Source organism: Martes martes (assembly GCF_963455335.1).
Source record: "Martes martes genome assembly, chromosome: 17".
In the NCBI taxonomy this organism is placed as follows: Eukaryota; Metazoa; Chordata; class Mammalia; order Carnivora; family Mustelidae; genus Martes; species Martes martes.
Window position 1 is genome coordinate 48,835,427 of NC_137905.1, and position 27,030 is coordinate 48,862,456.

At 58.1% G+C, this 27,030-nt stretch overlaps 2 protein-coding genes across 4 annotated transcripts; one reads left to right on the forward strand and one right to left on the reverse strand.

The window, feature by feature from the left end:
• Window positions 1-5,229: 5,229 nt before the first annotated feature.
• KLC3 (kinesin light chain 3) lies at window positions 5,230-13,393 on the forward strand. 2 transcript variants are annotated; one of them, XM_080828692.1, is made up of 13 exons: window positions 5,230-5,331; window positions 8,592-8,857; window positions 9,322-9,552; window positions 9,882-9,951; window positions 10,359-10,578; window positions 10,882-10,969; window positions 11,078-11,179; window positions 11,618-11,791; window positions 12,238-12,328; window positions 12,406-12,443; window positions 12,533-12,639; window positions 12,836-12,899; window positions 13,157-13,393. In XM_080828692.1, exons 2-13 carry the CDS (start codon window positions 8,600-8,602, stop codon window positions 13,226-13,228), a joined length of 1,515 nt encoding a protein of 504 aa, XP_080684818.1. In that variant the 5' UTR covers window positions 5,230-5,331; window positions 8,592-8,599; the 3' UTR covers window positions 13,229-13,393. The 2 variants fall into 2 exon arrangements, with proteins under 2 accessions (XP_080684818.1, XP_080684819.1); XM_080828693.1 differs by lacking the exon at window positions 5,230-5,331 and adding an exon at window positions 8,205-8,274.
• ERCC2 (ERCC excision repair 2, TFIIH core complex helicase subunit) lies at window positions 11,982-27,030 on the reverse strand. 2 transcript variants are annotated; one of them, XM_080828690.1, is made up of 24 exons: window positions 26,999-27,030; window positions 26,565-26,664; window positions 25,418-25,495; window positions 25,279-25,341; window positions 24,999-25,112; window positions 23,596-23,712; window positions 23,395-23,511; window positions 23,032-23,155; window positions 22,824-22,920; window positions 22,545-22,678; window positions 22,290-22,458; window positions 20,586-20,704; window positions 18,279-18,348; window positions 18,125-18,194; window positions 17,924-18,025; window positions 16,783-16,846; window positions 16,127-16,248; window positions 14,964-15,056; window positions 14,792-14,864; window positions 14,511-14,581; window positions 14,253-14,396; window positions 13,981-14,124; window positions 13,510-13,608; window positions 11,982-12,782 (listed from the first exon to the last, which is right to left on the reverse strand). In XM_080828690.1, the coding sequence occupies exons 1-23, from the start codon at window positions 27,001-27,003 to the stop codon at window positions 13,516-13,518; spliced, it is 2,283 nt and encodes a 760-aa protein (XP_080684816.1). In that variant the 5' UTR covers window positions 27,004-27,030; the 3' UTR covers window positions 11,982-12,782; window positions 13,510-13,515. The 2 variants fall into 2 exon arrangements, with proteins under 2 accessions (XP_080684816.1, XP_080684817.1); XM_080828691.1 differs by lacking the exon at window positions 26,999-27,030 and having other exon boundaries at window positions 11,986-12,574; window positions 26,565-26,655.

Consider the following 27,030-nt stretch of genomic DNA (forward strand, 5'->3'; position numbering starts at 1 on the left):
GGCCTGCTTGAGATTCTCTCTCTCCCTCTGCCCTTCCCTGCCCAACCATACACTCTGTCTCTCTCTTAAAAAAAAAAAAAAGAAAAGAAAAAAGTCTTTTAAATTATTTACCTCTTTATTGAGGTATAACTTACATACCACAAAGTGCCCTAATCTTAAGATCAATGACCTTTTATGTATATGTACAACCGAGAAAGCAGCACCAAGACCGAACACTCCAAAAAGCTCTCTCATTCCCTTCTCTTTTCCAGTGGAACCACTATCCTGGCTTTTAACACCATAGTTGAGCGTTGCCTGTTTTTGAACTTCATATAAATACAATTGTACAAGATGTCTTCCCTTTTATTGGATTTCTTTTGCTCGATGTTCTGTCCAGACTCGTTCATGTTGTCAAATGCAACAATAGGTGGTTCTTTGGCGGATTTTGTTACATAGTAGTTTGGTTATTGGTCATTTCTAAATAGTTTCTGATTTCTGGTATGATTTCTTCTTTGTCTTATCATGGCTTTAAAAAAATCTTTTTACTGGAGTGCCTGGGTGGCTCAGTGGGTTAAGTGTCTGCCTTTGGCTCAGGTCATAATCCCAGGGTCCTGGGATCAAGCCCCACATGGGGCTCCCTGCTCAGCGGGGAGTCAGCTTCTCCCTCTGTCTCTGCAGCTCCCCCTGCTTGTACTCTCTCTCTCTCTCTCTGTCAAATAAATAAATAGGGGCGCCTGGGTGGCTCAGTGGGTTAAGCTTCTGCCTTTGGCTCAGGTCATGATCTCAGGGTCCTGGGATCAAGTCCCATGTCGGGCTCTCTGCTCAGCGGGGAGCCAGCTTCCCGCCGGCCTCTCTGCCTACTTGTGAGCTCTCTCTGTCAAATAAATAAATAAAATCTTAAAAATAAATTATTATTATTTTTTTTTTAAGAATTAGGCTAATGGGGCGCCTGGGTGGCTCAGTGAGTTAAAGTCTCTGCCTTTGGCTCAGGTCATGATCCCAGGATCCTGAGATCAAGCCCCGCATTGGGGGGGTCTCTGCTCAGCAGAGAGCCTGCTTCCTCCTCTCTCTACCTGCCTCTCTGCCTACTTGTGGTCTCTGTCTGCCAAATAAATAAATAAAAATCTTTAAAAAAAAAAAAAAAAAGAGGGGCACTTGGGTGGCTCAGTGGGTTAAAGCCTCTGCCTTCGGCTCACGTCATGATCCCAGGGTCCTGGGATCGAGCCCCACATCGGGCTCTCTGCTCGGCGGGGAGACTGCTCCCACCCCCCCACCCCCCCGCCGCCTGCCTCTCTGCCTACTTGTGATCTCTACCGGATGAATAAATAAAGTCTTTTTAAAAAATTAAAATAAATAAAATTAAATTTAAAAAAAAAGAATTAGGCTAATCTATAGATACTGCTTTGGAACAATTGCCAGGTGTCTTAGTCCATTCAGGCTGCTATAATACAGACAGGATGGCTTACAGAAAACAAATTTTTTGCTCATAGTTCTAGAGGCTGGAAGTCCCAGATCAGGTTGTCAGCCTGGTCAAGCAAAAAACCTCTTCCAGAACGCTGACTTCTTGTATCCTCACATGGGAGGAGTGATGAGGGAAGTCTGTGGAGTCTCTTTTTATTTTTTGATAAGATTTATTTATTTTTATTTGAGAGAGAGGGAAGGGGGAGAATGCCAAATAGACCCTCCCCTCCTTGAGCAGGGAGCCTGATAAAGGGGTCCGTCTCACAACCCTAAGATCATGACCTGAGCTGAAACTCAGAGTTGGGTGCTTAACCAACAGAGCCAACCAGAAAATTATATAAGACTGATGAGTCACAGACCTGTACCCCTGAAATCAATAATACATTATGTGTTAATTAATTGAATTGAAATTTGAAAAATCCAGAAAAAAAAAAAAAAGAGTTGGACGCTTAACAGACTGAGCCACTCAGGCTAGGTTAGGTGCTGTCTGATTCAAACTGAATTTTGCTCAGATAAACCCTTACAATGTGTTTTAAGCCTCAGTTCCTTTTTTTGTTTGTTTGTTTGTTTGTTTCACAGGGAGAGAGCACAAGCGGAGGGAGCGGCGGGCAGAGAGAGAGGGAAAAGCAGGCTCTCCGCTGAGCGGGGAGCCGGATGTGGGACTCAATCCCAGGACCCTGAGATCATGACCTGAGCTGAAGGCAGAGGTTTAATTGACTGAGCCACCCAGGCGTCCCCTCAAGTTTCTTTTTGAACATTGTGGGGTGTGGGCCAAAGAGAGGCAGCCACACAAGGGAAGCCTTTCTCGTGCCTGAGTCAGTCCAGAAAGGAAACACTCTCAGCCTCTGAAGATCTAGGGTGGGACCTGGCAGGACCTTCGCTCTGCCATTGGCCAAAGGAAGTCACATGACCACACCTGAAGTCAAAGCCATCATTCAGCCTACCTGCCGCGGTAAGCTTCTTGTTAGTGTTTTTCTGAAATGGGCACTCACGCTCGTGCATACATATACAATTCATATCCGTGAAATATTTCTGGAAGGATATTAGAAACTGGTAATCATGTTTCCTTCTGGAAAGGGTGTCTGGGGATCAAGGAGAGACAAAGACCTACTTTTCAGTCTATAGTCTCTTGCTCTCTGTGAATATAATTTCTGATAGTTCTTAACTTTTTATAGTGAAAAGAAAGTGATGAGCTTTTAAAAAACTGTGGCCAAGAGGGGCACCCAGCTGGCTCAGTGGGTAGAACATCCAACTCTTGATCTCAGGATTGTAAGTCTGAGCCCCATATTGGGTGTAAGGATTACTTAAAAATAAAATCTAAAAAAAAAAAAAATTACAAAAACAAATAAAACCTATGGCCAGGAGGTGAAGAGAAAGCCCCCAACTCATCTACCCATTTTTCTGACATGGCAAACTGAGGCCTTCAGTGATAGGATTGGGGTGTTGTTGAGTGCCTTCTTGGTGGTGGTCTTGGGCAATGGAGTTCTCCTTTGAGCCTCAGCGTCCTCATCTTTAGATGGGGCTAGTAATAATGCCTACCTCAAAAAAATTAAAAAGAAAAACAAAAAATAATAATGCCTACCTCAGGGGGTGGCTGTATGGATTCAGGGGTTTTGCTAATCCTTGGCTGTGTGATCTTGGACAAATCACCTGGCCTCTCTGTGCCCTATCCGGTTGCTGTACATTCACGGAGTTAATTTACAAGCCTCAGCATAGGGCCCACCCTGGGTAAGAACTCAGAACCCCCAGCCCTCACTGGTGTTGTGCAAAAGTCCTTGGCACAGGGCCAGCGGAAAGAAGTGATCACCTTAGTCAACACTTTCTCCCTTTCAGCCTTGATCCCATTTAATCTCCAACACTATGCTATGTGGGGAGTGTGATCATTCAGCATTCATAGACTTGGAAATAGGTGCTCAGAAACATTGCGTGCCGCAGGTTATATGGGAAGGAAAATGGCAGGATCAGAATTTGAACTCAGACCTGCCTGTCTCCAACTGGCCCCCCTGCCACCTCCAAGTTTACCGCATGCTACTCTGCTCTAAGCCTTTTACAGGGATTACTCACTAACCCCCACAACAACCTCACAAAGTAGGTTCCCCGGAACCCGAGGCCCAGAGAAGTTTGTTGCTAGCTCGGGGGTCACGCAGCCGGCAAATGATGGAGCTGGGGTCTGTACCAGGCTCCAGGCTCTGCACTGCCTCTTCGTAAGCATGTGGCAGATCCAGAATTGAGGTCCAGCGTCCTGAGGCCAGCCCAGGACAGTGAGGAGGGAAGGGTTTGTCTGCCCCCTTCTAACCTGTTCCCTAGAAATACCTGGGGAAGTTAGAGGACGAGTTTCGTTTTACTGGGCATTATTCAGCTCTTGGCCCAATAAGTCACTCTGTGTTCGACCTGTGCTCGGTAGCCCTGCGGACACAATGGTGCCTGAGACCGTCCCCTCCTGGGACTTGGATTCCAATGGTGGAGGCAGACCCAACCTCAAGACAGAGTCGGCAACGCTGAGACGTGGGGGCCCCGGAGGCTGTCGGAGCCGGGAAGGAACGTCTCATCCAGCCTTGGGGGTCGCTGAGATCTATCCTGGAGGAGGGAACATCTGCACTGAGGCTCAGAGAACAAGAGAGCAGAGGGCAGGTGGGCTGGCCCTGAGGAAAGGGGTGCGGATGTGCGCAGTAGTCTGGGGCCTGGACCGCGGCCCAGCAGCCCCCTCTGCTGGAAGCGTCCTGTAGTGCAGAGAGCCGGGTACGGCAGGAAAAGCCCCGCGTTGAACCAGATTCTGCTATGATTTGAGAATCCTCTCAGCCCAGCTTTGGCCAACTTGTGTTTCTAAGACTTGATTCATTCGGTCAACCACTCAGCAAATACTTACTGAGCACGTACTTTGCACCAGGCTCTGTTCTAGTGCTAAAGACACAACGCTGACAATACAGAGCCCGATCCATCCATCCTGTCCCCATTTACAGTTTTCAGAAAATAGACACACTGAGAGGTTAAGTTCCTTGCCCAAGGCCTTCACAGCCAGTAAGGGATGAAATCAAACCCAGAGCCCAGTTTTTAGCCACTACAATTATCTCGCCAATAATGTGATGAAACATCATAATATGACAATATTACATAAAATAATTTTAGGCCTTGAAAAGCTTTGTGAACAAGATCAAGCAGGGGAGGGGCGCCTGGGTGGCTCAGGGGGTTAAAGCCTCTGCCTTCGGCCTAGGTCATGGTCTCAGGGTCCTGGGATCGAGCCCCGCATCGGGCTCTCTGCTCAGCGGGGAGCCTGCTTCCCCCTCTCTTTGCCTGCCTCTCTGCCTACTTGTGATCTCTCTCTCTGTCAAATAAATAAAATCTTAAAAAAAAAAAAAAAGATCAAGCGGGGAAATGCGGTAGTGTTTTGGTGGGACCGTGTAATTTAGGAGGGGCAGTCAAGGAAGGCCTCTCAGAGGAAGCGGCCTTTGCGAAGCTCCCAGAGTAACGAATGGGATCTATGGGAAGAGAGGTCCAAGGAGAGGGCCCAGCCAAAGGAAAGACCGGGGGGCAGGCACGGCAAGAAAAGCCGTCGGTCCGGGATCCGAAGTTTCCAAGATTCCAGCTGCGGTGAAACCCGGCTTTTCAGACTCCAGCGCGCTGGTATCTTCCTCGGATTCGACGGGCCCGACAGCCTACGGGTTCGTCCGCGGCGGTTCTGCTATTGCCCCAGGGCCCGGGCCGCTGGGCTCCACTGGAGCCGGGCTGTGGGCGGGGTCGGCCTCACCTGCGGGGGCGGGGCTCCAGGCCGCCCCGCCCCTCGGAGGAGCGGCCGGCGGCTCAAAACCCCGGGCGCAGCTGGGAGCGGCGGGGCGTGCGGGACGCGGCCGGGAGTGTCGCGGCGGAGCGGGTCCCGGAGTCTCCCGCGCTCAGGTGGGCCCGCCCGAGTGCGGGGAGGGAGTTCCGGGGACCGCGAGGATGGGGGCGGGGGCGGAGGGTGAGGGCTGGGCCCCGCGCGCCCTTGAGCCCGCTGGCTTGGCGACGGGGACGAGCCTTGGGGCCCCTGGGGGCCACCTGCCCCACCCTGGGGCTCCCCTGGGGTCTGGAGGCCTAGCTGGGGCCGCGCCCCCTCCCCCAGGCGGAGGTAAACAGAAGCGAGGACGGGGCGGGGCCTGGGGAGAGGGAGGGGGCCCTTGTGACGGCCTGGCGGGGGAAGCGGGGGTGCGCGGGGCTGGGCTGGGCTGGGCTGGGCCAGGCCGGCCTGCCAGGGGTAAGATGTGTGGTTTAGGGGATGGCCGTGCTGGGGGCCTCCTGCCTGCTAGTGTGGGAGTGGAGATGGTGCGTGTGAGAGCCGGTGTACGAGGCTCAGGTGTGTGTGCGATGGTGTCAGGGGGTGGGTACAGGTGAGAAGAGCAGAGGGACGGTCCGTGGAACCCTGGGCGGGTGCAGAGGGACTGTGGGGATGATGCGGAACTGTTTCAGAGATATGAACACGTGGGCGACCTCTGAGTGTGTGTCTAATACAGGGCCGGGTGTATGGGAGGGAGCTGAACTGTTGTTTATGGGATTAGGTGCCTGACCAGGGCTTGCGGGGCTGGGGCAGGCTGGGGGCCATGTGGGACCCACATGGACTGGTCGGGTGTGCCTGTGGTTAACACTATCCGCTGTGTGGTTGTGCATGTATGAAAGGGAGTTGTTCTCGGGACTGAGTGTGGGCAAAATCGTGTGAAAAATGGTTGGAGCGGTCAGAATGACTCTCCGTGAACTTGTGTGATCGAGACTTTGCCGGGCTTGCGAGTGACACTAAGTACCGTATGCTATGCACACACGTAGGTACGTACAGCGACAGAAACTGGCATATGCACCCACATATACGTGGAGACTGGTGGCCAAGTGAGAGCCTGAGGTCTAGAAAATCCGTGGATTCTGTGGCTTTCTTACTGGGTGTCTCAGTATGAGACACATGAGGAGGTACCCAAAACTGGGCTGCTTGTGGTGGCCTAGAGGGTATTTGCAGAAACTGTGGCTCTCCTCTGTGTGTCCCCACCGCTGCGGGTGCCTGCCATGGACACCCAGTTGGGACAGGACAGCTGAGTCCGAGTTGAGGAATCGTTGGTACGCCCATGTATGGAGCTCTGTGTCTCTGCGTGCGTGCTGCGCGCAGGTGTGTGAATCCCTGGGTGGCCCGCAAGGTGTTGGAGGAAGTGGGGAAGAAGGTGACAGGTCCACAGTGACTCCCAGGAGTGAGTGTGTGCGTGCGCACATGCGTACGTGCGTGCCCGCTACAGGCACATCATGGAGAATTAGGGACTTGTAGGACTGCCCGAGTGCGGGAGAGGGACACGTCATGGGGTTATGTGCAAAGGGACAGGCTGAATGGGAGTGGTTTGGGATTTGGTTATCTTTTCAGTGGTGAGAGGCACAGGTTTTGGTGTGTGTTGTCTTTTGTTCCTGTGACGAAAACAGACCTGTGTGTTGGGTTGTATTTCCAAGAGGAGAGTGTAAATGTATCATTTCTAGAGGAGTGTGTGTGTGTGTGTGTGCCCGAGTCAGTGTGCTGCATTAGTCTTTTTAAAAAAGATTTTATCTATTTATTAGAGAACGAGCCAGGGGAAGAGTAGAGGGAGAAGCGACTCCCCGCTGAGCAGGGAGCCTGATGTGGGACTCGATCCAAGGACCTCAGGATCATGACGTGAGCCGAAGGCAAATGCTTAACCAACTGAGCCACCCCAGTTCCCTGGCATTAGGGGTTTTTTTAAAAGCAAATATGGATGTGTGGGACTGTTCAGTTTTATTTCTTGGAGAAGACAGGGCATGTCCAGAGTATGTTGTGTTTCTGAGAGGAGAATGTATATTACATTCCATTTTTAAGAAGGGAGTGTGTAGGGGCGCCTGGGTGGCTCAGTGGGTTAAGCCTCTGCCTTCGGCTCATGTCATGATCCCGGGGTCCTGGGATCGAGCCCCACATCGGGCTCTCTGCTCGGCGGGGAGCCTGCTTCCCCCTCTCTCTCTGCCTGCCTCTCCACCTGCTTGTGATCTCTCTCTCTCTCTGTCAAATATATAAATAAAATCTTTTTAAAAAAAGAAAAAGAAGGGAGTGTGTGTATGTCGAGTTGTATTTCTGAGAGGGGAGCGTGTGAATGTGTGTGTGTGCATGAGTGTGGGCAGGTGTGTTTCTGAGAAAGTTTGTATAGATTGCACTGATTTGAAAGAAGAAAAAGCATGTATTTGATTTCTTAGAGGAGACTGCGTGTGTCACCTTGTGTATTTAAGAAGGGAGGGTGTGCGTGTGTTGGGGTCCATTTCTGGGAGGGGAGTGTCTGTGTGCGTGTCTATGTGTGTATGAGGGATCCAGAGGCACCATGAGGGGTCATTGACCTTGTCACCCACAGACAACCGCGTGAAGTGCCCCTCGTGAGACCCCCACCCGTTAGCATCGAGGCCTCAGACTCTGAGCTGTTATATGGCTAGTGTGACATCCCTGAGCTGTGGCTGCCACACGTGTGTCCCAACTTGCCTTGGGCTGGCTGAGCCTGTCTACAGTGGAGGGTGGAGCCCCTGTTCTCTTGGGATCTGTCAGCTCCTCAGGTCCTAGGAGCTGACACATGGGCCCCCCCACCTCCTGATCCCCCCAAACCTGGAGGGCTCCTCTGCTTCCATCGTCCCAGCCCCTTGGCCCTCTCTTCCCACCCCACCCCACCCCCAGTGGTCTGACTGGTTCCCAACAAAAACACCCTAAGAATGAGCTCACGGAGAGGCCGCCCGCCTCCACACGCCCCGCCCCGCCCCGCACGCCCAGCAGAGGCGGGCGCCTCCAGTCCAGGTCACACGGCCGGGAGGTGTTCTGGGGCCCTTGGGGTGGACAAGGCTGGCCAGGTGAGCCAAGGGCAGGTGGGGGGCCACGAGACCACTGTTTGCCCTCTTGGGGTTAGTTATGCGTGGGGTTTCAGAGTTGCCTGCAGGGCAGGGCCCAGGGCTGAGGACCAGCAAAGTTAGACTAGAATGTTCCCAGTTGCCGCCTGGCTGGTATGGGTGTGGGACAGGGAGCTGGCCCGAGTGAGGAGGGGATGGAGACAGAGGGCTGGCTGGGCCGGCTGGACAGGAGACAGTCAGGAAGGGTCCTGATGGGCCGGCCAGCTGGCCTGGCCCTGGCCGTGATTCCCCAATCCCCTCCACCTGCCCCCCTCCCCCAGGAGCTGCAATGTCCGTACAGGTGGCAGCCCCTGGAAGTGTGGGGCTGGGCCCAGAGCGCCTGAGCCCCGAGGAGCTGGTGCGGCAGACACGACAAGTGGTGCAGGGGTTGGAGGCCCTGCGGGCCGAGCACCATGGCCTGGCCAGACACCTGGCTGAGGCCCTGGCAGGACAGGGCCTGGTGGCCGGCTTGGAGCTCCTGGAAGAAAAGCAGCAGGTGGTGAGCCACGCGCTGGAGGCCATCGAGCTGGGACTGGGTGAGGCCCAGGTATGCGGGGGCCAGCTCTCCAGCTATGGGGAGGGGGGAGGCTGGGAGGCTGGCAGGAGGCCGGGCGATGGAGGAGACAGCTATGCGGTGGGACGAGCCTGGAGCGGGGGAGGCCTAGGGAGCCAGGCCTGGGGAGAGGCTCTAGGCTGGAGTGGGGTTCCTGGGCAGAAGAAGGGGTCCTAGTGTGGTTCAGGTGCCCCTGAGCCAAATGGCATCCATCTGTAGAACTCTGGGTCCTGGGGAGGCTTTGGGGTCACACGGGTAGACTATGAAGCGTCCCTATACGTAATTTGCATGCCTGGGTGAGCTTAGAAGGCTCCCCGGACAGGATTTGGGGCTTTTCCCCAGGAGCTTCTGCACATCCTTGGAATCCCATGGAAGGGTCTCTGTAGGATCCAGGGGCTCCTGGGTAGAGCGGGGGTGCTCTGGGCTGGGCCAGGCCTCTGACCCCCGGGCCCCCACAGGTGCTGCTGGCCCTGTCAGCGCACGTGGGCTCGCTGGAGGCGGAGAAGCAGCGGCTGCGAGCCCAGGCCCGGCGGCTGGCCCAGGAGAATGCGTGGCTGCGGGAGGAGCTGGAGGAGACGCAGCGGCGGCTCCGGGCCAGCGAGGAGGCCGTGGCGCAGCTCGAGGAGGAGAAGAACCACCTTGAGTTCCTGGGGCAGCTGCGACAGTATGACCCGCCAGCGGAGAGCCAGGTGCCGTGGGGGGGCTGGAGGTGCTGGGGTCCCCCTTCCTCCCTAGACACCCCACAGACCTGTACCCCTCATGGGCCCCCAGTGCCCCAGATCCTCCTTCCAAAGATCTGGACCCCTTGACAGACTTCCACAACCCCCAGACCCACTAGAATTTCCATAGAAGCCCCCCAGTTTCCACAGAGTCCCCAGATCTTCCAAGCCCTCAGAACCCCCCCCCCCCCACGTTCCTGACCACTACCTCCCTCAAACCCTGAGATCCAGGACCCTGGTCTCTAAAGCAAACTCCCAGCCTCTTGACCCCCCCCCCCCCGCTTTCCTGCCCTCTGCAGCGGCCTGAATCCCCCCCTCGGCGAGACAGCCTGGCCTCCCTGTTCCCCAGTGAGGAGGAAGAGAGGAAAGGTGGGTGTGGGGGAGCCCACAGTTGCGGGGGGCACTCAGGCACAGGGGACGAGAGGCTGAGGCTGAGGCTGAGGCTGAGACCGTGAGACCCCGAGGTAGATGTCTGGACAGGCGAGCGGGAGCATAAATGAGGTCAAGTGGCTGGGTCAGGGCCGGTGACGGCCAAGGCTGGCAGCTGGGAAACTAGGCGAGGTGGCCACAGTGCCGCCGGCCAGGCTGACGCTGTGTTCACATCCATCGCCTGGCTTCCCGATCTCAGAGCTCCAGTGGGGGTTGGGAAGGTGGGCATCATCCCAGGGGCCAGTGGGGCAGTGAGGCAGCTACAGTCCTGGGGTACGTGCTCCCTTTCATGGGGCAGGAAGGCTTGGATGCCAGTAGTACCCTGATGCCTGGCCGCCCCCTGGCAGGCTCCGAGGCGGTGGGGGCCGCGGCGGCTCAGCAGGGCGGCTACGAGATCCCTGCCCGCCTTCGGACCCTGCACAACCTCGTGATCCAGTACGCGGGCCAGGGCCGCTATGAGGTTGCAGTGCCACTGTGCCGCCAGGCTTTGGAGGACCTGGAGCGGAGCTCGGGCCACTGCCACCCTGACGTGGCCACCATGCTCAACATCCTGGCACTGGTGTACCGGTGAGCCCATGGCCAGTGTGGACCTGTTGTTGGGGGGTGGGGGCTGACGTCCTGCTCTGCCAGCACGGGGCACCTGGGTGGGGGGGGGCAGGGACCTGGGGAAGCCACTGTGACCCAGGCGAGGAGTCAGAGAACATAGGCAGGACACCCCAGAAGAGCGGGGAACAGCCCTGGGGTGGCCAGAGGCTTGCCAGCAAAGGGAGCCTGTGCTAGATTTGGAGGGCATGGAGACCCCGACAAGGGACTGTGGAAGGGTGGCGCCCCAACATGGCCAACCTTCTCCATCCCTGGGCCTCCTCACAGGGACCAGAACAAGTACAAGGAGGCCACAGACCTTCTCCACGATGCCCTGCAGATCCGGGAGCAGACGCTGGGCCCTGAGCACCCTGCAGTGAGTGGGGGCCTGGGAGTGAGGGTGGTGAGGCCCTGCCTCCCCCGACTCTGACCTGCCTCCCCCCAACCCTGATCTGCCTCCCCCCACCTGACACTGCCCCTGCAGGTGGCCGCCACCCTCAACAACCTGGCCGTGCTCTATGGGAAGCGGGGGCGTTACCGGGAGGCTGAGCCCCTGTGCCAGCGCGCCCTGGAGATCCGGGAGAAGGTACTGCCCCCCCGGGCCCTGACCCTGGCCCACCCCTGCAGAGTTCCTTGTCCATCAGTCCTTCCTACTTGAACCTGATGTGCTCAATTCGGTGGCTCTCACCTTGTAACCCTGATCCCATGATGTCCTTCCCATTGTATACTGTGAGCCCCCGGTTGAGCCCGGACGACTCAATCTCATGACCCCCCACCACCCTTCACTTTTAGTGAACTCCCCTGATCTTGACTCTGTTCTTCTGCATCACCTCACATGCCCACAGCCGTCCTTCCAGTCCCATAGGACCACCCTGACCTTGACCTATGAATCTCATTTGTGTAACTTCTACCCTCCGGTCCACAACCTCATGTAACTCTTCCCCTAGATCCTATGAACCTTTCCTCATGACCCCCATTACCTCGGCCGGCATCACGCGGCTCACCCATGCGCCCCGACCCCCAGGTCCTGGGGAGCGACCACCCGGACGTAGCCAAGCAGCTCAACAACCTGGCCTTGCTGTGCCAGAACCAGGGCAAGTTCGAGGAGGTGGAGCAGCACTACGCCCGCGCCCTGAGCATCTACGAGGCCCTGGGTGGGCCCAACGACCCAAACGTGGCCAAGACCAAGAACAACCTGGTGAGGGCGCTGCGGGGCACAGGTACCTCTCAGCCCTGGGGCTGCCTGCCATGGCCCCAGGGAGAGGCACCCACTGGCTCAAGGGAGCCCCTGGAGCAGGGGTCTCCCAAACCTGGCCTCTGAGCTGGGCCCTGACCGGTGAGGTCGCCCAGCACATAGAGTACATGGAAGCCTCGGGAAACACACAGGTTGGTGGGGCCAGAGGGCAGTTCCAGAGGTTTATTGAGCGTTAGACCCCCATCTCAGTCCTTAAGGGAAAGCACCATCCATTTCTTAAAGGACCCTGTCATCCCATTCTGCAAATAAACTGAGGCACAAAGGTTCTGTCACTAGTCCATAGTGGAGCAGGAATTAGTCACCTGCCCCAGGTCACGAGGTTGGGGGGAGGGGAGGATGTGCCCAGGGGAGCTCCAGATCTGAGCCTCGATCACCCACCCTCCCTGCAGGCCTCGGCTTACCTGAAACAGAACAAGTACCAGCAAGCAGAAGAGCTGTACCGAGAGATCCTGAGCCGCGAGGACCTGCCTGCCCCTCTGGGTGAGCCCCTCACCCCGCCCCCGCCCCCCGGGGCGACTGCTCCCTGTCCCCACTGCACTCCCCCTCTCTGTTCCTAGGAGCTCCCAATGCAGGCACAGCTGGTGACGCCGAACAGGTGAGGAGGGAAGACGGGCTTGGCTTCGGCTCCTGGGGTGGGGACCGGAGGAGAAGGGGGGCTGACTGGGGTCCTGGCGCCCTCTCCAGACCCTTCGTCGGAGCAGCTCCTTCTCCAAGATCCGTGAGTCCCTAAGGCGTGGAAGCGAGAAGCTGGTCTCCCGTCTCCGAGGCGAGGGGATGGCAGGGGCAGCCGGGTGAGTGTCCGATCGGGGCAGCGAAGAGCCCCAACAGCTGCAGCTTCTGCAACCCACACTGCTCTGTCCTGTTCCAGAACTTTCCATGGTTCCCATCGCCTCTGCCACATGTACAGTCACATCCGGTGCCAGGCGAGCCTTGCCTAGAGTGGGAGGCAGACGCTGTGGGCCTCACCCTTCCACCCTCTCCTTACAGGATGAAGAGAGCCTTGTCGCTCAACATGCTGAACGTGGACGGTCCAAAGGCTGCTGGGACCCAGGTGAGGGGAGCCGGGGCACCTGGGGCAACAGTGGAGTAGGGGGCTGGGCTAGCAGGCCCAGAGGCAAAGGGAGGAGGGGTACGGCTGGGCTGGTGTTGCACGGGACCCGTGAAGAGGAGAATGGACAGGTCCTAGTTGGGCTAGAGCCTGAGGGACGGACAAGCAAGCCCCAGGGATGCTCAGCGGTGACCCTCATGGCACCTGGAGCGGAGCCGGGTCCTGCCCCGCACCCACACCTCCCCTGTGCCTGTCTGCAGGTCCCCCATCAGCACCTGAGCGAGACTGCGCGCACCCTCAGCACCAGCACCCAGGACCTGGGCCCCCGCTGAAGGGGACAGGACGGCGTGGCTGTAGCTTCTCAGGAAGAGTGGGGAAGGGGTGAGGGGTGAGGGGCAGCCTTGTATCTCCCTGAGTTGCTCCCCACCTCTCAGGGGCTCCCCCTCTATGGGACTCCCTCGCTCCTCCTGCAATTAAAGGCTGTAGATTTGGAAGCCATAAAGGTCTACCTGAGGTTTCCTGTAAGGCCCAGAGGCCATCTCTAGGCCGCTGGGCCTCGGGGCCAGGTGAAATCCCAGAGTCGCCCCACGCACTGCCCGGGCCCTTTGCCCACCTTGAGCTACAGCTGCTGCGCGATCTGCTCTATCCTCCGCAGCGTCTCCTCCGACTCCAGCTGCTCCAGGCTCAGCAGGGACAGGCCCAGCTGGTCTTCCTGGGGGGGCACGGGCGAGGAGTGTGGGGGGAGAGGAGTCAGCTCCAGGGTGGGGCCGGACAGCGGGAGCACTTCCCCACAGGCCACCTGGGACCCCAGGGGCCAAGACTTGAGAACCAGTAGCGACAGGGGGTGGCCTGCACGGGGGCTATGGGGCGGGATGCTGGAGTCTAGAAACACCCACCTCAGGGGGAACATGCCCTCCCTGGAAGCAGAAGCCAGGCCTGAGCGGGGGAGAGGCCAGCCAGCCAGTCTCCCACATGGAGGATTGGGCGTGGCTGCTCCCCTGGGCAGGGCTGGGGCTTGGGACCTTTGTCGAGGAGCATCGCCTCGGAAGAGTGAAGGGAGGGAGGGTGGGCCCGTCCAGCTCACCCGGTGGAACGGCTGAGCCATCTGCCTCAGGAAGTACTTGGCGACCTGGACGCCCTCGTCCACGGTCAGGTTGAGGTTGGCGTCCGTGAGGTGCTCCTGGATCCAGCGGGGCAGCTTCCCTCGCTTGTCGGCCCGGGCAAACCGCTGTCAGCAGGAGCGCGAGGGAGGGAAGGGACACGTGAGGCCCCTGGCCAGGGAGCCCGGGCCTCCTTCCCCATCTGGAAAGGGGGTAGGGGGCACAGCCTGGTGGGCCGACTCCCCTGCACGCATACCTTGTCGGCAAAGACCATAAGGCCGTAGTCCGTCTTGCCGCGGATGGCCCGACCCACGCACTGGGCCGCGTGGCGCATGGCGTCAAAGGTGAGAAAGTCGTTCTCGCGGATCTGGAACTGGTCCCGCAGGTATTCCAGCCGCGCCTGCCCGCGAGAAGAGGGCGGAGCAGTCCCTCCTGCCCCTCCTTCACGCCACCCCAGTCCCAGGGGGAGGGCCCCAGAGCCCCAACTGTCCCAGGGACCCACGGCGCTGCTCACCTTGAGAATGCGGCTCTGGGTGTAGACGTAGGGGACACCGAACATGATGACCGCGCGCCCGTAGTGGTGCACTGGGGAGCGAGCACGGGGCGGGGGATAGGGTTACTGGGGGGTGATCAGAGCAGCAAACCCAGCGGGGCCCGGGGTCTGAGGAAGGGGGAGGTCCCTGTGTGAGCCCAGGCTGTGTGTGTGTTGGGGGGGAGGGGGTCGTCCCCTGCGGGAACAGAAACAGCCAGAGCTCCAGGCAAGCACCCGCGGAGGGGAGAGCCCGGGCTACTCACCAAAGTCGATTCCCTCAGACACTTTTCCCCGGGCCACTGACAGCAGGATGGCGCCACGGCCATTCTCACAGGCCTGGGGAGGGGAGGCCGAGAAAGGAGACAAGTTCCCTCAGAACAAGTCCCCTGGGCCCCCTGCATGCAGTCTCCCCGCACCTCCTGCCCCCCTGCCCACCTCCTGGTACTTCTCCAGGGCGACACTGGTCTCGGCCCCATCCTGCGTCTCAATGAAGAGCAGCTTATTCCTCTGGATGTTTTCAAGAATGCCCTAGGGGAGGACAACAGGCAGGTCAGGCTGCAGGTTGGCGGGAAGTGGACTAAGGGCACAGGCGTCCGGGCTCGGCTCAACTCTGCCCCGATCCCCGTTCAGCCGACTACCTCTCTCCCCGGGCCCTGGCGGCCGGCAGAGACTCGGGGGTGAGGTCGGGGGGTGGCTGCTGGCTGGCCTCACTCCTGGTGGGAAGCTGTGATTCCAGGCATGGAACATCACCTTCCAGACAAGTGGGGCAGGCATATGGCCCAAGCCGACGAAGTGGGACCCTCCACCCACCCCGCTGGTACTTCGTGCAGGAGCCGACATAGGCCAGGGGGAGCCGGGCTGAGGCTGCCCAGAGACTTCCATGACCCTGCACTAGCTCTGTGAGTGATCAAGGACAGACGAAGGGACGGAACGGAGGGTCCAGAAACACACCCCCACACAGATGGCTCACCTGTACCCCTCGGCAGGGGGGCAGTGAGTGCTTTCTAGGGAATTGGGCTGCAATGACTGGAGCTTCATAGAGGGAGAGAAAGAATCTTGACCCTGACCTTACACCACACACAAAGATGTGAGATACCTCACAGACCCAGATGTGAAAGCTAACACTACCCGGCTTCTAGAAGAAACACAGGATGTGATCTCCAGGAGCCTGGGGTAGGCAGAGCTTTCTTAATTAGGACACACAAGACTCAAGATGCAGACCTGGATGGCCAGCAGCCACCTTTCCCACAGTGTGGAAAGCACCCCGCCGAGGACGAGTGGACAAGGCTTCCCTGCCCCGTCCCCTGGAGTGTGGGTTACCCTAGAGGTGCCTGCTTCCACTACCCGAGAGCTGGGCCATGGTGAGCCCCACTTCCAGAACACTCCATGACCTCATCCCTGCGCTGTCCCGCAGGGGCTAGATGTGGGGGGGAAGAGGGGACTAGGGTACACTACACTGTTTGTTCTTTGAACTGTGTTTTATACACTGCCCTGTCCCCTATGATACGCGTCACCACTTACAACACGAGACCAACGAGGAAGAGAACCAAGAGTTGAGGAGAGGGGGCCTTTCCCGGGCAGCGGGCAGCTGGGCGTACCTGCTCATACCAGGAGGCCACGGTGCTCTCCATGTACTGGTAGCTGGTGAAGAAGGCCACGATGCCGTCGGGGACCACGGCGGACATCTCCAACAGGAGGTTCCCATAGTTCCGGATCACCGCTGGGTGGGGGGGGGGGGTGGTCAGAGGATGTGCACGGGTCCTGCTCCCCCTCCCTCGTCAGAGCTTTCCTAGCTAATGCCCCGTCTTGAACTCAAGGTTCCCAGAAAATGCCACTGAGGCCACCTGGAGGTGGAGGGCTCCACACCCCTGGAGGGCTCTTCATACACATTCCCCGGCCCTGCCCCAGGAGTTAGGTGTGGCCACGTGACTTGCGCTGGCCAACAAAAGGGGCACGGAAGGGGCCGTGGGTCACTTCTGGGTGAACGCCTTCACGAGGCAGAGCACCATTACCAGGACCCTTCCCGTCACATGTCACCCCCGCAGGGGCGTGTCCAGTGGGGCAGGTTACCAGGGTGAGGAGACACAGGGCAGGCCTCCCGCCAACCCACAGTGGCACATACCGTGAGCAAGACGTGACCGCGGCACTAAGCGGCACTAAGCGGCTCGGACTTGGGGCTATTTGTTACCACGGCCTGAGACCCCCCAATACACCCACCCCAAGAACCCGTGAAGCCGCCCCATGAGCAGCGTACCGATATCCTCCCGGGTCTCAAATTTGGAGCTGATGGCCACCTGGTCATTGCCACGACCGATGATCTGCAGAGAGCAAGAGATGTCTGGGTAAGCAACCGACAGCAACCACCCGGCCGGGCTCGGCTTTGCATGGACACGGCGCCCTTGAGCGAACCCTCGGCTCCCCTGTCATCGACATGGCATGGATGGACGACCTCAGGCCCAGAGAAGGTGAGCTGCCCACCGAGGGTCACGTGGCAAGTCAACAGCAGCGGCAGAACCGACCCCGTCCGCCCGCACCACTGACCAGCAAGTCTGTCCCGCCGGCCCCAGCTCCCGGGCCACGCGGTTCCCGCAGGACATGTCTCCCCGTGAGCTCGCCAGCCACCAGGCACAGGGCACCCCCCCAGCACCCCCCGCCAGCCTCCACAGACAAGGCAGGATGTGGCCATCACTAGTCTTCAACCCCTGAAGGGCGATTCCAAAATTTGAGCAACTCCAGAAACTCCAGGTACTTAACTCTGGTGCCAACTCCTGTGGTCGAGACCCCTGCCCTCACTTGAGTCCACTCAGGGTCCTGGCTGACCTCTCTCCATCTGCCGGCTTAAAACACGCTCCTGCCAAACCAGGACTTTCCCCAGCAGGAGCTGCCCCACCTCCACTGCGAATGTCATACCCCACACAGCACCTGCTTGGTTTTTAAAGTCTGGGAAATTCTCACTTCTAGAATACATCTGGCCCAAGGGAAACGGAGAAGGGACTGAGGGCCCACATTTGATGCCTGTTTTACAAAGGAGACTGAGACAAAGCAGAAGGGTCATCATCAAGGTCATGGCCAGAGGACAAACTAGGCAGAGCCCACATTAACCAAAATGTTGACCGAGTGCCCACCGGCACCGGGCCCTGGGCCATGTAAGCTGCTCTCTCACTATTCCCTCAACCACCCCGGGAGGTCAGGGAGGATGCACTCCCACTTTATAGATTAGAAACTGAGGCCTGGGGAATCACACCCCCAGAGAGAAGTCACATCAAGCCCAGATCTGTCTGAACCCAGAGTCTGTGCCCTCAGCTGTAAAACTCTCCTGCCTGAACAGCAGAGGAAGGAGAGAGAGGAACGGCGGCCCACTGCCCCTGGCCCAGCACCCACCCTCTCCCACGCACCATGGGGCAGAGGCAGACCCGGGCCAGTGTCATGGTGAAGGTTGCCATGGTGACAGGGTGGAAGTCCAGAATCTTGGGGTAGATGTCCAGGGGGGACAGCGTCTGTTGCAGGGACAGTGGGAGGGATGTTAGCAGAACTGGGCAGAAACCGGGAGCCCCACAGTGGAGGGCTGGGGACTGGGGGCAAAGAAGGGGCCTCACCCCCGATGTGATGATCACTGACTGGAAGCGCTCGAACACGGGTTTGATGGCCAGTGAGGCGTCCATGCAGCTGCAGGAGGCGGATGGGGGTGGTGAGGACCACTCTGGGGCCCCCTTGGTCTGTTCACACCCCCACACTGGGGTCGGGTCTCACCTGAAGTGCAGGATAGGGTTGGCAATGGTGGGGGTCCTGTCATCAAAGGGCTCAATGATGATGGTGAAACCTACAAGCAGGTGAGACTCTTGGTCACCGGTCACTGCCACGCCCACCCGGCCACTCTCTCCTGCCCCATTAGTGACTGGGACCAGCCACTGGTTCCTTAAGCTTAAAACCGATGTGTCGGGAGTCCACAGTACACCCCAACCTGCCCACTTCTCCCAGGGCCGACACCCACCCAGGAGCGTCACGAGCAGAGTGCACCAAAGGTTCCCTCCTCAGAGTCTCCCAGGGCTGCAGAAACCCCCCCACTCAAGCCTAAGCCTGGAGCCTTCCCCATGATCCTTGTCTCTAAACCATCAGGCAGGTTGACTGCCTCCAAAGCCTATCTGTGATCTGACCGCTCTCCCTCACCTCTAGCCTGGACTATTGCAGTCACCTCCCTGGGCTTCCAGCTCTCACCCGTGCTCCCTTCCCAGCAGCCAGAGGGACCCTGTGAAATCCTGAGTCACGTCACATCCCTGCCCTGCTCAGAGGCCCTGCACAGCTCCCCAGGCCCCTTCCAGAGTCCAAGATTGTCTTTGAGACCCTGCTGCGCTGACCTCTTTTCCTCCTGGCTCACAGGCCGCCTCCTGCCTAACTTTCCAAAAACCACCAGGCTCACTCCACCCCAGGGCCTTTGCACTGGCTGGCCCCACAGCCTGAAAAGGTTCCCAAGGCAAGCTGGTTCCATCTGGTCATTTGGAACTCAGCTCAAATGTCAGCGCCTCAGGCCTTCCTTGGCCACTGCAGGCACGCTCCAACATGGCAACATTTTTGTTTCTTGTGAAAACCGTCCCTTTCTGGAATTATCTTTCTTATTTGAGTCTCTACTACCTGTCCTCCCCTCTGCAATATAAGTTCCAAGAGATCAGCAATGAGACTCCTCTCAGTTCCTGACACTTCCTCAGTGTAAGGCCTGGCCCGTTTTTTGAAAAAAAAAAACAAAAAAAAAAGGTGAGTGAATGAATTCATATATTCAACTTCACTTAATTTAAAAAAAAAACATGGCGCCTGAGTGGTTCAATCATTAAGTGTCTGCCTTCAGCTCAGGTCATGATCCCAGGGTCCTGGGATCAAGCACCACATCAGGCTCCCTGCTCAGCGGGGAGCCTGCTTCTCCCTCTCCCACTCCCCATTTGTATTCCCTCTCTCACTGTCTCTGTCAAATAAATAAATAAAATCTTAAAAAACAAAACAAACAAACAAAAAAACAAGTCCTCTGTGCCCAGCCCTGTACTGGGGACACAGTGGGAACCAAGACAGCTCTGGACCTGCCCTCCCCGGGCTCACAGTCTGATGATGGAGGCACAGTCCTGTCCCCAGAGAGTGACCACTCAGAGTAGACAGGGCTGGGACAGGGAAGCCAGAAGGAGAGGGGCCTGACCCAGCCTGGGGGTCAGGGTGGTCTTCCTGGAAGAGGGAACATCTCTAACAAGCCAAGCCTGAAGGAACAGGAGATAACTGGGGGCTGAGGAATACTGGGACAGATGTCCCAGATAAAACAGTGTGAGGTGTTGGTGGATGGGGAAGTGGGGAGGAGAGGAGAAAGCCAGTCCCAGAAGAAAGATGGGGTGGGACAGGGGGCTGGACACAGAAAGAAGCTTCTAGTGGGACTCGCTGCTGACAGGTCCTGGGTTTGGGGGACAGCCTCTCCATCCTCTGGGCTGGTGCATCGTGTCAAGAGGCCTGACCTGGTTTCCGGGATACAGCAGTAATCCCTGGGGATCAGACTGAGCCCTTGGCCAGCTTAACGATGAGGAAGGGGAGGGGAGGCTGACCAGTAAAGCTTCGGGAACACTTCCCCACTCCCTGGCAAACTGGACACCCGAGCACTGTTCCCCACCCCAGGCGCCGGGTCCTACCTCTCTCTCCAGCTCCTCTGTCCTCCCATCCTGCTCCAGGTCCCTGCCCCTCCCTTGCTCAGAACCTCCCACGGCTCTCCACTTCCTGGGAGTAGAAGGACCAACTCCTTACCAGACCATACAGGGTGAGCGACAGTCCAGAGCTTCTCTGGCCTCACGCCCCCCACCCTACTGCACTCTGCAGCCAGAGGGAGCCTCTGAAAGTACAAATCTAAGCACGAGGCTTGGCGAACTCAAGACCTATCAGTGGAACCGCCCTACACGCAGAACAAAGCCCAAACTCCTGAGCCCAACCCTACAAGGTTCTGAGCATCCCAGCCCCACAAACAAGCCTCTGGACTCTGCGGGGATCCTCATTCCGGCTGCCAGGGGGCCTGGCACAGGCAGAAGATGAGCTTACCTTTGGCATAAGTGCTGACGAGGGTGGCAAAGTTAGCCAGGAGGGTGAGGGGAGAGAAGTCGGCGAGGTCAGCGATCTCCAGGGTGTGCAGGAGGGAGCGGAGGCGTTCGGCACAGAACCTGGTGCGGGAGGCCAGACAGGGTCAGGGGGGCAACGGAGCGCCAACGGGACAGTGACCCCCTCCGCTACCATCAGCGTGCAGTCACACATGCCACCCCATGCGACTAGGTGGTTGCTGAGAGCAGAGGCTGGGGCTGTTTCAGTGACCCGTGTCTCCACACTCTACACCTGCACACACACCAGTGATCAGACCCTCCAAGCACGTGGTCACATGATCTCATGCAGGTTCTTGGTCCAAAGAGGAGACCTACAGCCAGACCAAGCATTCCAGTCCTGCACGGCCACACACACACTCACACCCAGGACCGCTCCCATTGTGTCGGTCACACATGGCCACCCTGATGACACACAGAGCATCAGAGTCCCACAGACTCACAGAGGACAACCCCACACACACCCTCACCCATGCGCACACACACACGGCCACTCAGTCACAAACACCGACAGTCAAGCTTGACACTGTCACCCCTCAAGGGCAACCCATGGGGCAGGGGCACCTGGCTTCAGAACCAGGCCGATGGCCAGAGTTTTAGAATCGGCCTCCAAACATCACGGCTTCAAGTCTGACTTCTTGATGACCCCCACCCTAGCTGGATCAGGCGGCTCCTGGGGGCTCCCCCATCCCAGCCGTGCCCGCTCAGGGTTGCCCCAGTCCCAGTCGGGGGACGGGTCTCCCTGGGGGGCCCTGAGCCCCAGGAGGGCAGGGCCGGCACTACCATGGTCACAGGGCAGAAGCCCCGGCACAGAGCAGGCACTCGGGGAACATGACTGGCTAGGAGCCCATCTCTGCCCTCACAAGTCTCTCATGAAGAGGGACAGATGATGCCACCCCAAGGGCCATCCCACACCCCGAGATGCAGGGCAGCCAGGGCCTTCGGAGCCCTATAGGCCTGGCTTCACACACCTCCCCCATGAGGTGCTGTGTGACCCTGGCTGATTGCTTGCTGTCTCTAGGCCACTCTGTCCTCGTGTGCAGCCAGGGACGCTGTACTGAGAGCCCATGAGATACAGAACCTGAAATGGCTAGTTCATCGCTGGGGGTCAAGACAGGGAGTTATTCCTATCACCGCTTTCTCAAGTGATCCCCACAGAAACCAGAGTAAAGGTGACCACTCCGTTCCCATTCAACAGAGGAGGAAACTGAGGTTCAGAGAAGACCCATGACTTCTCCAAAAGAGCAGAACAGGACAGAAGGCCCCACCCCACTCCCAGGTCCTCGCTCTGCTTATTCCGCGATGGGGAGGCTGACCCACCCCACAGTCTGCCCGGTGGGGGCATTCCTGCCCTCAGGCTTCCGGGGCACAAAGAGAAGCACCGGCAGCAGACTGGCGTGCAAGGGACCCACAGCACCTCTCCCCCTGAAGCTCCCACTGTGCTGGGTTCTTGTCCGGGGCCCCCCTCCAGGGCCGCTCCCTCCCCGGCTACCCCCCGGTCTGACAGCCCTCACACAGGCTCCTTCTACCTGGATCGCTGACTCCCGACACTGGCACAACGTGGCAGCTCAGGCCCAGAGGCCGAGGTTCAGGGAGGGCCCAGGGTCTGGCCTCCCACCCCACCCCCGCCCCCAGCCGCCTGGGGCCACACCTGAGGGGCTTGCGCTGGATGCACACGCGCTGGGCCAGGCCGCTGAGGAAGGCCGGGGGGCTCTCCTGCACCACGTGCTGGACCCGCAGCCGCCACTTGACATACTCCAGCAGCCGCCGCAGGAAGCCCAGGAAGTGCTCGGCCGTGCGGATGGAGCCCGGTACGGCCTCTGCGGGAAGAAGGCATCAGCCACCCCGGTGGCCGGGAGCGAGCCGGGTGAGGGGGTGCGGGTGCCAGCAGGGAGCCGGGGCTCACCCTGTAGCACCTCGTCCGGAAGCACGGGGTTGGCCAGGTGGGCATCGGTCTCCCGTGCCGCACTGGCCTCCCGCAGCCCCTCCACCAGGCGGCGGTACTCCTCCCGCAGCCGCTGCTCATCCGTCTCTTTGATCCTGTGGGCGAGGGGGGACAGGCAGGGGATATGCGGGGGGATGCAGGGACAGGCAGCTGGCCCTGGGGCCACGCCAGGCAGAAGGGCGTTCCTGGGAGAGGCACAGGCCGCACGGCAGGGGCAGGGGCGGGATGCGGAGCCCCCACCTGAGCACCGTCTTCTGCAAGGTCTCCAGGTTGCCCTGGCAGCGGTCCAGGGTCCGACGGGTGAGGTTGACGCTCATGGAGTCGATGCAGACGTTGTCTGGGGAAGACAGGGGAGGGACTGGGCTCAGTCATGCTGCTGGAGCTGCTGGAGCCGCGGCAGAGGGGTTGGCGCCCACGTGCGTCCCCATGCGCCCCACTCCTGCCTCACCAATGTTGTGGGCCTCGTCGAAGACCACGACGGCCTTGCGGGCCAGCTCCTTAGACACCAGCTCTGCAATCTTGGGGTCCAAGAGGTAATGGTAGCTGTAAACCACCACGTTGGCGTGCAGAATCTGGGGGCCGAGGAGGGCAAGGTTAGCCCAGCCCATGTGAGGTGCGCACACTGCCTCACCACCCCCTACCCTGCACCTCCAGCGGTCCCGCTCTCACAGGCCCCCAGAGGCCAGGTGAGACAGACACAGGCAAGGGACAGATAGCAGCTAATGGACAGAGACAGACAGACATGCAGGCGGGCGAACGGGCTACCCCGCACTGCTGCCCCCCTCTGCCCGGCCCCCAGCAGCCTCCTCACCGAATACCGGGCAAGGAAGTAGGGGCACCAGCCCTGGCGCCGCCCCAAGACCTTCAGGTCATCCAGGTTGTAGATCCCAGCGGGGAGAGGCACCTGGCGCCCATGGACATCAAACTCCTGGGGCGAGAGGGTACTCAGGGTCAGGGAGGCCGGCTACTACAGCCAACCCGGTCTTCCTCCCTCGGCCCGGCCGGCAGGCACCTCGTAGAAGCGGCAGTGGGGCAGGCTGGGGTCCTGCTGGTACTGCGCCCGCATGTACGAGGCTGTGAGGCTGTGGCATTTCCCGTCCACGTCCTTCCCAAAGCGCAGGGGCATCACCTGGGGGCGGGGTGGGGAGAGCGCAGCTTAGCACCAAGATGCTCAACCACTCCTCGAACCTGGGGCTCTACACCTGCCAGCGAGGTGGGACGGGGTGACGGGGGGTGCTGGCCTGTTCCATCTGTGGTGAGAATGAGGAATTCTGGGGGAAACTTAAACCGCAACGGTTTCATTGTTAAAGAGTTAAGACACCGGGGAGACCTTAACCACAGGGGGTGTAACAGCAGTGCGACTGTTAGACTCTTACACTGAGCTCAGGGTTGTGAGTTCCAGCCCTGTGTCTGGTACGGCAAGGAGACTCTAGTTCATAACACCATATTGCGTATTTCCAAGCTCCTGTGAGAGATCTTAAAAGTTCTCATTACAAGAAAAAAAATTTTTGTGACTGTGTAAAGTGATAGATATTAACTAGACTTACCACGGTGATTATTTTGCAATATACACAAATACCGACTCATTACATGGTACACCTGAAACTAACGTTATATGTCAATTTTACCTTGATTTAAAAAATCACCTCACCTAATCTTTCTTTTAATTATTGAGATATAACGGACATATAATACTATCAGTTTCAGATATACAACTTAATAATTTGATACTTGTAAATACCGGAAGATGACCATCACAAAAAGCCTAATTAATATCCATCACCCCACGGTTAGAATTTTTCTTTTTTACTTGCTCGGTTTTTTTAAAGTAAACTCTACACCCAACGTGGGGCTTGAACTCATGACCTGGAGATGAAGCATCGCGTGCTCTACTGACTGAGCTAGCCAGGCAACCCTCTTAGTGACTTTCAAATATACAGCACAGTATCCTTAATTACAGTCACCACACTGTCGGTTACATCCCTGTGACCTGCTTGCTTTATAACTGGCAGTTTGTACATTTTGACCCCCTTCACCCATCTCCCTCCCGCTCTCCCCCCTTGCCCAATCTTATCAACTGTATAAAGCTGGTAATTAATGAGCCCCGTTTTACAGAAAAGAAGACAGAAGCCCCACTATAAAAAATCACCTTTCCAAGAATACGTGACTGTTAGCTTTCCGAGCCAGAAAACCCGGCCTGCTGACTCCAGGAACAGCCTTTTTTAACCTCTCCCAGGCTGGGGAGGTGTGTTTGTCCGGGCCACCCCGTCAGGAGTCAGAGTTTGACATGTGACAAGTTTGCAAGTGGTCCCTGCCTGCTGCCCTGAGGGGTCTGGTTTGCAGATCTAGGACTCCGGTCAGATGGAGGTTTCCTCAACCCTGAGGCTCGGGGCAAGGGGAGAAATGGGTACACACCTCAGGATGAATACACAGGTTCTTCCGGGAGCTCAGAGCCAGCCCCAAAAACGGCAGCTTCTCACCCTCCTGCTTCTCATAGAAGTTGAGCAACTTTCGCAGCTCTTCGATTACCTGTTCCCATGGAGGACAGAGAGAGACTCGGGCGTAAGACCCTGCCCAGCCTGGCCCAGCCCCTTCCCCAGCTTCCCCAACACCCCCCAAAGCTATGAGGGCAACCAACAGGGGGACCAGCAAGTCTTGCAGGGCTGGGGGAGCCCCAGGATTGGCCCTGGCTCACCTTCTCAATCTCAGGCACAGTCCTTGAGCAGTAGATGAGCTTAGTCACCTCCAGTGGATACGCCTGCCGGTGACAATGGACTCAGCCCCCATTGGACCCCTTCCCTCTGCCCCCCTCCCCAGCCCCAGGGGTCACTTACCCTCTGGTATGCCATGATCAGGGCCAACAGGGACACTGTCTTCCCAGTGCCTGAGGGCATCTCCAGGACGCCATGACCCTGCATGTTGAGAGGAAAGACAGAACTTCAGGAACACAAACTCTGGGGACCACTCCTGGCATGCCACCATCTTGAAATATCGGGACAACAGCAATTAAAAGTCCAGGCTCTGGGGGCAGTGGGTTTGAACCCTACTTTTGCCACCTCTTTGTTGAGTGGTCTTAGGCAAGTGCCTTCACCCATGTGGCCTCAGTATGCTCATCTCTAAAATGGGCCTGGGGGCACCTGGCTGGCTCAGCTCGTAAGAGCATGTGACTCTTGATCTCAGGATTGCAAGTTCAAGCCCCGCACCGATTACTTTAAACACACACACACACGCACAAACTTTAAAAAAATAAATAAAATGGGCCCAATAAGTACTTCTTCAGATCACGACTGTGAGAATTAATGAGAAACTGAGGGTTAAATATTTAGCATGGTAACTGATATGCAGCGACCCACTTTTTCTTTTAATTTAGCAAACACTTCCACAGCACCTACTCCGTGCCTGGCACCCCTTCTAAGTGTCTTACTTACATCCGGGTTTCTCCATCTAGGCTCCACTGACATATGGGGGGGGGAGGGGGGGTGCTGTCCCCTGCACTGCAAAATGCTTATTAGCAGCACCCATGGCCTCTACCTACCAGATGCCCACTAGTACTCCCACTCCACTAGTATGACAAGGAGGAATGTCTCGGGACTGCCTCTAGGGGTCAAAATCATCCCCAGTTAAGAACTGCTGCCTTACTTACTGAATTAACTCCCATAACCTTCACGTGAACCTCTGAGGGTAGGCAATGGTATTAAGCCCATTTTACAGAGGTGAAAGCTGTGAAACAGGGAGATGAAGGGATTCGCCCAAAGGCACACAACTGTGGGTCTAGGATTCCAACCCAGAGAGCCGGCTCCAAAGCAACGCAGCGTCTGATAAACGTTAGGTGCTGCTGTTTTAGGTAACAGGAGCTTTGGGAGCGCCAGCTTCCCGACGACCTCACATTTCTAAAATCCCGAGGTCCAGCAATCTCCGTGCTTAGACCCGCGGGCCGTAGTGCACCTGCCGGGTGGGAAAGGCCGGGTCGGGCCCACCCACCTTGGCGTCCAGCGTGCGCTTGAGCTCCAGCATGTAGGAGAACTGCTCCGGGTAGATGTAGTCGTAAGGGAAGTAGACAAGCAGCCCGTCCACGTTGAGCCTGGCGGCAGGGGGCGACCGGTTCAGTCCCCCGCCCCCCGCAGCCCCTCTCCAGCCCCCACAGTCCCCTGCCGTCCGGCCGAAAGGGGTTACCTGCCGGCGCCGGTTCCCCCCAAGCGTCCCCCAGTTCCCCGGGAGGCTCGGGTCCCTTCGGCATCTCCTCGCTGACCATCCGTTACCGCCCCGCAGGTCCCCGACGCTCTCCTTGCCCCACTCCTCTGGCACCCCCTCCCCCCGCCCGGGCCCGGGCGCGCCCACTAGTCCCCCCATCTTTCAGACCTCACCCCCCACCCCCGAGCCCACTCGCGAGCAGCGCACTCAGGACCCCTGCTCACTTCATGGCGCCGGCCGCCGAGAAAAGCGGCGT

Bases quoted from the DNA above. Each gene is read 5' to 3' on its own strand.
- KLC3 (XM_080828692.1), top strand. From the start codon at position 8,600: ATGTCCGTACAGGTGGCAGCCCCTGGAAGTGTGGGGCTGGGCCCAGAG. The intron at 10,579-10,881 runs GTGAGCCCATGG...GCCTCCTCACAG, and splicing joins ATCCTGGCACTGGTGTACCG to GGACCAGAACAAGTACAAGG. The intron at 12,900-13,156 runs GTGAGGGGAGCC...GCCTGTCTGCAG, and splicing joins CAAAGGCTGCTGGGACCCAG to GTCCCCCATCAGCACCTGAG.
- ERCC2 (XM_080828690.1), bottom strand. The intron at 22,459-22,544 runs GTGAGCCCCGGC...TTCTTCCCGCAG, and splicing joins TCCGGACGAGGTGCTACAGG to AGGCCGTACCGGGCTCCATC. The intron at 15,057-16,126 runs GTACGCCCAGCT...GTCCTCCCCTAG, and splicing joins TGGCCTCCTGGTATGAGCAG to GGCATTCTTGAAAACATCCA.